This window comes from Centropristis striata, chromosome 2, assembly GCF_030273125.1.
Source record: "Centropristis striata isolate RG_2023a ecotype Rhode Island chromosome 2, C.striata_1.0, whole genome shotgun sequence".
Taxonomy (NCBI): domain Eukaryota; kingdom Metazoa; phylum Chordata; class Actinopteri; order Perciformes; family Serranidae; genus Centropristis; species Centropristis striata.
The window spans coordinates 14,595,584-14,603,984 of NC_081518.1; the positions used below are offsets into that span (position 1 = coordinate 14,595,584).

Here is an 8,401-nt window from a genome sequence, read left to right on the forward strand (position 1 = left end):
AAGCTGTCCACCTATTTGTATAACTTCCATCTGTCTTATCTCGCGCCTCTCCCTTGCTTCATTCGGCCAGTGGCTTCTTATCAGCTTTGGCCTTTCTTTGGCCTTAACTACTCTCTGTAACATACAGTCCAAATTCTCTCAGAGACACCTTCCTTTTGATCTCAACAAAGGTTTTACCTACGGACTGTTGTTATACCTAACACCTGCACATTCCACAGAAGAGGCTGTTAATCAATCAGGCTGAAGGTTCATGTGGGTAAAGATTACATGGTATAGATTCAGAGTGAAATTGTGCAAATTAAACAATTTACATGTGGGATTAAGATATTAAAACATGATAATACATGTAATATATGTGCTGTTTAATTTCCCTTTCAGTGTCAGCTTTGTGATAATGCATTTTTAATTTAATCTGATGGCTTTTAAAATGGCTTATTGAGCTTTATATGTAGCACAATATGTAATATCCGTCCACCAGTGGTCTCTCAATCAAAACAATAACAAAGGACTTGATAACGTTATGAGGTAGCGTAGTCCATAGTTCCTTCTTTTTATTAAAATGGACAGCATACTTCAAGTATTTCAGAATGTGTGGCCCAGTTTAACTTCTTCTTAAAACAACCTGAACCTGAACTTTCATTTGAAGCCAAACATTGTGTATACAATTTAGTTTCAAAGCAAAAAACTAACATGCAATGTGAATGTTTGGCTGAAGTGAACAGCTTTTTAAAGAGCAGGCCTTACTTCCTTTATGTGAAGCTTTGCTAATAAACACAGTTTGACACATGCAGACAGATGCATACCTGAGGCTGCAATCAGCACTTTGGTCTTGCAGCAGTTAAAGCAGTGCAGCAGAGAAGAACCACAGGAGAGCCTAATTTAGCCAGGGCCAGCCAGGTGAAGGGTTCATTCCCCATGAAAGTGGAACTGTGTCCCCAACTTTATACCCAGGGTGAGACTGCAGCCACTGGCTGTTTTATTGCTCCTCTTATCTATATAGGTGAGTAGTTTTCATTGTCAAACATCTCTGGATGTGCAGCCGCCTGCTCCAGGAAAAGGTTAAAAACAAAGAAGAAAGGTCTCCTTCTTCTCCTCAAGAAAAACTTCACTAATACCCACAGAAGACATACAAAATATGTATCCACAGATAAGGAGATAAGGATGCTACCTATAATAAAATCGGGTCTGTCATGCTTCTCATTTAAAAGCCACAGCCATTGTTGCAATATGATGAATTTTAATGCAAAACTCTCAGCAATTTACCATTGATTCACTAACAAACTTATACAGGTACATAAAGGTGAATGTTTGGTGTTTTTTTTTGCAGGTTACAAGACCTACCAGCAGTCCTTAATATCACTTAATGACACATTTTATCCTGTTTGTTTAATGAAAACAGCGACAGTTTGTAGTTGTATAAGGGCTTATGTGTCTTACTATTTCTTACCCAGGAGCAGTAACTTTCTGAACTCTTATCGTAGCTGCACAGTGTATATCAGACTTGCATTTATCTGCTTATCAGCTTTTCTACCCCTGGTGACAATGCATTGATTAATGCAGCTTTAATGATTAAATATAGGTTGAAGTCATAAAGTTCTCTTTGTGACCTTTGGACGTGGCGTACATGATGCTGCTGGGAGCTGAAGGTGCATCCTATCCTTGGTGCATATCTTCTGAACCTTGGGCATCAGCCAGAGATTTTTTTTAGAGGGCGGAGAAATATCAGCGGTCACTGAGGTCTTTGGGTTGTGAAACTCTTGTGAGCACAGTCCAGAGAAGCATGTGGTGTCACAGCCTGCACAAGGCTATCGGTTTCTTTGATTATGTCCACTCCTTTTTCACCCTTTGCTGTGCTTCCCAGAGTCAGTTTGGTAAAGTTTCCCAGCAAAAATGACGTCACTGTTAGACTGTTAATGATGTTATATTACACAGCAGGCAAAACAGGCAAATAAGCAAGAAAGTGAAGCATAACACCCACTCACAGATAGCAGCATATACAGTAAGCCTCATTCAATAGCTTCACTAAATTTGCTTGAGAATGAATCACATTTTCTTCTATATTTTTCTTTTAATGATTTGTTAAGAATATCTATATTCAATAAAATGTCTGGGGGGGAAATCCAGAAATGTTTTGGTGCACTGGCAATGACAGAACTAATTGGTTATAAGTTGGCTACCTTTGTTTCTAAAGCTTGGAAAAAACCCCAGTTATGGTTTATTTAATTAGTATAATGCGTAATATATGTTGCTACTCTGTTTTCTGGTATCTTTTTCTAATTCATGGTATTGTTTAAGTCTATTGGGCTGGGCATATTATTTATGCATGAAACAAAAACAATAAAAATCAAAGAAAAAATTAAATAATAATAAATCACTGAAAATAATAATAAAATCGCTAAAAGGCTGTCAGTGTGTTTCTCCTTCTTTTTTATTCCAATATATCAGCAATTTGTAGTTATATATTCAATGCAAACATGTCTTTAGTAGGTTTATACTGCTCCTTGATCTGTTATTTTGCAGATATATAATTCACAAAGTCGCAGTTTTCAAGGAGAATTAAACATATTCTTGATACAATTCAAGATCCCGGCCTTGGAAACTCATAACTCAAGTGGCCCAGTTGATAAGAATTTGCTGGCGTCGGGGATTGTGTTTCAGAAATGCTTTTTCTCAGGTCACGTTGCCCTACGACATGAAGCCGACCAATAGTCTACTGAGCACGTACTGTTGACCAACTGCTATAAAGTTGGCTGCGAGCTGAGGCGTCTTCATTCACTAACAAACTGTGAGGGGGATCCTGCGCTGTCGTGGTTTCACTGTCACGCTCAATATTACATTGGACAATGCTGCGAGTCAGGTGTCTGAGAGGAGGTAGCAGAGGGGCCGAGGCTGCCCATCTGATCGGAGCCATGGTTGGTATTGTGGTGGTCTTTTTTTTCTTTAAAAAAAATGTAGAAAAGTACTTTTTTTGTTTAAAAAGCACATATGAGCGAATAAAGAAATTTATGTTCGACATTTCCTCCACGAGGCTACATCTCTAGCTGCTTCTTTCAGTTTCATTAATTTATTTTTTCTGTCTGGTTAAGCATTTTAATAGACGAAAATACAATTCGAAAGACAAAACAAAGAAACACTGGTTATGTCAAAGTGACCTTAGTCCAAGAATTGATTTGTTTCTAACTGCTGAGAGAGCTTTTTTTCTCTTTTTTTATTTTATCAGTGATCAGTGAGTGACAGTGAACAGCTGTTTGGCACAGGTGTGCTCCCAAACTCAGTGACACTGGAGCTGATCCTGAGCCAGCAGACTGTGTGCAGATAGCGTCTTCTTGATAACACGTGTGCTTTACCATCAAACAAATCTGCCAGAAGCTTTTATTATTAACACTGTATTACTTTTATCAGCCTAGACTATTACACTGTTTGAAGCTGAGCCAATTCTTTTCTTCTTTTTTTTTTTTTTTTAACTCTTTCATGTCTAATTGCACTTATTGTCTGCCACTAAGATCAAATAATAATAATACAAACATACAGGAATGGTAATTACGCACAGCTAGTTATGATTATAACTAATAAACCTATTTTTGATTCACATTTTTCAGATTTTTTAAAACCTGAAAATATGTTTTGAACTAAAGAATTTGCATATTTATACAAAAAGCCCTCTCATTTTCACAAAACTAAACACTAAAGAGGATCTGATCTATTTTCTGTCTCCTCAGCTCGGCCGATCAGTGACTGGATGGGTGCAGAGGGCCTTCCAGAGCACTTCCAGTGCAGCAGCTGCACAGCCGCAGCATGTAGCTGAACACGTTGCTGTGCCTGCCCTGCAGGAATGTCCCGTCTGCAGCTACAATGAATGGGACCCTCTGGAGGAGGTGATCGTGGGTCGTGCTGAAAACGCCCAAGTGCCTCCTTTCACTGTGGAAGTGAAAGTAAGCTTCTATATCAAGATAACCTCTGTAAAAACAGATAGTGCTCATGTGTGGGCCACAGCTGTGCAAGTTCCCTGACATAAACAAACAGCAGCAGCAAAACTCTAAAATGGTCCTTAAAATGATGTGTGAGACACCAAGAATAACTCCATGTTTCTGTTCTGTGATCCTCTCACCAGGCTAACACATATGAGAAGTATTGGCCCTTCTACCAGAAGCATGGGGGCCAGTCTTTTCCTGTGGACCACTTGAAAAAAGCTGTTGCTGAGATTGAGGAAATGTGCAATATTCTACAACACGAGGGCGTCACTGTGAGGAGGCCAGAGCCCATCGACTGGTCCCTGGAATACAAAACTCCAGACTTCGTATCATCAGGTAAAGAAACAGTGACGCTGACAAGCCTTTTGTATAGATTTGCAGTCACCATAAATATTAAAATCATGCCTAAAATGTACATGTGAAGAAATAGTTGCAGCTCAAAGCCACTTATCCACAAATTCACTTAAACCAATACCTAATGTAGCCAAGTACAAGTATGATGCACTTATAGTGGAGTTGAAACATAAGTAGAGGGCAAATATTGTACTTTTTACCCCCTTACATTTGTTTCCCAACAATACAGTTAATAATCACTTACGGATATGATGAATTTTGTAAATTTTACTACACAAAAGAATATATAACTGTTAAAAGACCTAATTATGCAGCTATAGCATTATGGTCCAATAACATAATGATCAAACTATGGCTTGGCCTACTATTACTTTTGATACATTTTGCAGGCATGACTTGCATGCATGTATTTTTAAATTGTAATGCCACTTTTACCAAAGTGAATGATCCCATGTGTATGTTAAGAGCATTAAAGCATCACATTGTATTTTATAGAATATTTTATGCAAAATAATCGTGTATTGTTGAATGTGTTGCAGGCATGTATGCTGCCATGCCCAGAGACATCCTTATGGTTGTGGGGAATGAGATTATTGAGGCTCCTATGGCTTGGAGGGCTCGCTTCTTTGAGTACAGAGCTTATAGGCCTCTGATCAAGGAGTACTTCAGAAACGGTGCCAAGTGGACCACTGCTCCTAAACCCACTATGGCTGATGAGCTTTATGATCAGGTGAGCCACATCTTAAATGTTGAAGGGTTGGGATTATGCTCTTAATTTCATCAAAAAGAAATCATATTCCCCTTAACAAGAGACCATATATTGCTGATTACTGGCTCGAGTCTCAATCATCACTCTCTTTCAGGACTACCCCATCCGCACGGTGGAGGACAGACACAAGCTGGCTGCCCAGGGGAAGTTCGTGACCACAGAGCACGAGCCCTGTTTCGATGCTGCGGACTTCATCCGAGCTGGGAGGGACCTTTTTGTCCAGAGGAGTCAGGTATGGAGGCTGTTAAACTGTCTACTATCTGATGGTGACATTTTTTCCTATAGCACTGGAGGTACAAATTCTAAAGTCTATAGTCTGAAGGGAAATGTTTATTGTGACATGCAGAGTGAAAGATTAGATAATGAAAAGTTTGTCTCCTGTTAAACTCTCAGTAATTTACCATTGACTCACTGACAAACTTATACAGGTACATAAAAGTGAATGTTTGTTATGTTTTTTTTGCAGGTTACAAACTACATGGGAATTGAGTGGATGCGCCGTCATCTGGCGCCAGACTACAAGATCCACATCATCTCATTCAAGGACCCTAACCCCATGCACATTGATGCCACTTTTAACATCATCGGGCCAGGACTGGTGCTGTCTAACCCTGATCGTCCTTGTCGCCAGGTACTGTCAGACAGAGAAAGGCTGCTTTTCATGTCTTTACAGTGTGCTGTGCTGCCCTCTTGTGGACTTTAACTTGATCAACACCACTACGTGCTTCACGTTCACTGCTGTTCTTTGTCCTTTAACCTCAGATCGACATGTTCAAGAAGGCTGGTTGGACTATTGTGAAACCTCCGACACCTCTGATTCCTGATGGTGGGTGCTGAAACTTTTCTTCTCTTACATATAGGAAAACATTCTTTTTTTCTTTCTTTTTTTACTGAAAAAAAACCCTTTCTCCTTTCTCCTCTCCCTTTTTGTGCAGACCACCCACTGTGGATGTCCTCCAAGTGGCTGTCCATGAACGTCCTCATGTTGGATGAGAAGCGTGTTATGGTCGACGGTAACGAAAGCACCATTCACAAAATGTTTGAGAGCCTCGGTGAGTTCATGTATTTAAGTTTATTCCAGTTTGCGTCTTCTCTACAGATGTTTTGATGTACAGGTGTATTTAGAAGTATATCATTACATAGAATATCATAGAGAAGTTTATTTATGTCAGTAATTAAATTCAAAAAGTGGAAATAACACATCATATAGATCCATTACACACAGAATGAAACATTTCATGTCTTAATTTCTTCTAATTATAATGATTATGGCTTACATTTAATAAAGACCTCAAATTCAGTGTCTCAAAAAACAAAAGAACAATTTAAAAAAAAGTATGTTAAATATGGAAGTATTGGCCTCTGAAAAGTATGTCTATCTACAGTCGTGGAAAAACTTAATTAGACCACCTTCAATTTCTTGTTCATTTAATGCCTGGTACAACTAAAGGTACATTTGTTTGGACAAATATAATGATAACAACAAAAATAGCACATAAGAGCTTAATTTTAGAGCTGATATCTAGCCATTTTCCATTGTTTTCTTGATAATGATTTTGGTGATTATCAAGAAAACCATGGAAAATGGCTAGATGTCAGCTCTTAACCAGTGAACAAAAATTGAAGAAAAAGGGTGGTCTAATATTTTTTTTCCGTGACTGTGTATGCACTCAATACGTAGTTGGGGCTATTTGACTTAAACTACTGGAAATTGACTTTTCCATCATATTCTAATGTATTGAGATGCAGCCGGATTCTGTATCTGATGCATGAATGTGTTCCTGTTGCAGGTATCAAGACCATAAAGGTGAATATTCGCCATGCCAACTCCCTGGGTGGTGGCTTCCACTGCTGGACCACTGATGTCCGTCGCCGTGGTACCCTGCAGTCCTACTTCCACTAGCCTTGCCAGAAACAGGCAGTTTTTATTGAGCTTTAAAGATTAAAGCATCAGTGTGGAATCTTTATTGTCAGTCACTTGTGTATGTACTCACAAATCTACTGTTAGGCAAATTTCCTAAAAGCGTATTTTGAAATCTGTGTGTTTGGTGCCACCTGCTGCAAAATCAAATGTGAAGAATTTATTCTTCAAACCTGTGACAAACTAATAATGCAGCGATCTTTATAACGACCCGTGGCGCCAAAGTCCTATTCTGGGATGGATCTTTAAATGATCGTGTATGAATTGTTTTGATTTGACATTGCTGTGCATCACACAGTGCTTTTGCACACAGCTTTGTTCAGATATTTAAGCGACAAATTAACTTTACTTCAATCCGTAATCTCAATATTAACTGCATTTCTGGCCTGGCTATTGTGAAGCTGAATCGTTTATGGCTCAAACATCTGAACGCCATAACTGCGAGGACAAGGTACAATTTGGTATGTGAAAGTCATCAAACAAGGAGGAGAGAAGCTACCTCCTCATGGAAACTTCAGACATCATTATTCTTTCTTTTTCCAAAGTATTTTTTTTTTATTTAAAGGAATGTATAAAAGTTGTTAAGTAGGTCATTAAACTTTAAATTTTTTATCGCTAGTATATTTTGTAAAGATTTTAATTGATTGAACAGACAAAGTTCTATTTATATTTTTCATACTCTTTATTGGATTTCCCGACAATTACTGTTTTTATATATTTACTTTAAAAGTATGCGGTCCATATCATATATTGTACACCTTTTGCCTTTTCTCCTATTGCAAATCTGGGCCAGTTATATGCTACTAGTCATTCTCACTGAACTGATTGGCTGCTTTTGTGTGCAAAGCAAAAATGCTTGTTTTGTTGTGAAGATGTTTTATGATTCCTTTGCTGCATCTACAGTTGGCTATAGGATTTATCTCTTCAGGTCTGCCTTGATATTTATTTTAAAAACAATGAATTCAAGGGAAGGTATGATGGCAAGTGATGTTTTGTATTGTGGAATGTTAATAAATGCCATTAAAAAACTTGTATGTCGGGTTTTTTGTTTTGTTTTTATCAGCGGCAGAATGTAATTAAGTACATTTACACAAGTACTTTCTACTTAAGTCCAACTTTAAGTATTAAGTATTTACATTTGATGTAACTTCTACTCCACTACATTTAGTAGACATCTGTACTGCCCTACAAAGCCTAACTGCAGTACATTTTTGGTCGAGTTATCACTAAAAATGAACTCATTGATGTTTGTTTTTATCTAGCACTGTAGTACAGAGCTATGACGTAGGAGCTCGCGCATGGAGGGAGAGAAAAGCTGTGTGACTGTATCATTGTGTGTGCATCCAGTAAAAAACGGAGCGAACACACTGTTTTCTACCGTTGTTC

The 8,401-nt window shown here is 38.3% G+C and overlaps 1 protein-coding gene across 2 annotated transcripts; it reads left to right on the forward strand.

Moving 5' to 3' along the window:
- Positions 1-2,759: 2,759 nt before the first annotated feature.
- Positions 2,760-8,054, forward strand: LOC131986841 (glycine amidinotransferase, mitochondrial). 2 transcript variants are annotated; one of them, XM_059351977.1, is made up of 9 exons: positions 2,760-2,912; positions 3,720-3,932; positions 4,112-4,307; positions 4,865-5,055; positions 5,189-5,326; positions 5,561-5,725; positions 5,857-5,920; positions 6,030-6,146; positions 6,885-8,054. In XM_059351977.1, the coding sequence occupies exons 1-9, from the start codon at positions 2,844-2,846 to the stop codon at positions 6,995-6,997; spliced, it is 1,266 nt and encodes a 421-aa protein (XP_059207960.1). In that variant the 5' UTR covers positions 2,760-2,843; the 3' UTR covers positions 6,998-8,054. The 2 variants fall into 2 exon arrangements, with proteins under 2 accessions (XP_059207960.1, XP_059207967.1); XM_059351984.1 differs by lacking the exon at positions 2,760-2,912 and adding an exon at positions 3,463-3,536.
- The last annotated feature ends 347 nt before the right edge of the window (positions 8,055-8,401 follow it).

Coding starts and splice junctions, on each gene's coding strand:
- LOC131986841 (XM_059351977.1), top strand. CDS start 2,844: ATGCTGCGAGTCAGGTGTCTGAGAGGAGGTAGCAGAGGGGCCGAGGCT. Junction 2,913..3,719: donor CCCATCTGATCGGAGCCATG/GTTGGTATTGTG, acceptor CTGTCTCCTCAG/CTCGGCCGATCAGTGACTGG. Junction 4,308..4,864: donor TCCAGACTTCGTATCATCAG/GTAAAGAAACAG, acceptor AATGTGTTGCAG/GCATGTATGCTGCCATGCCC.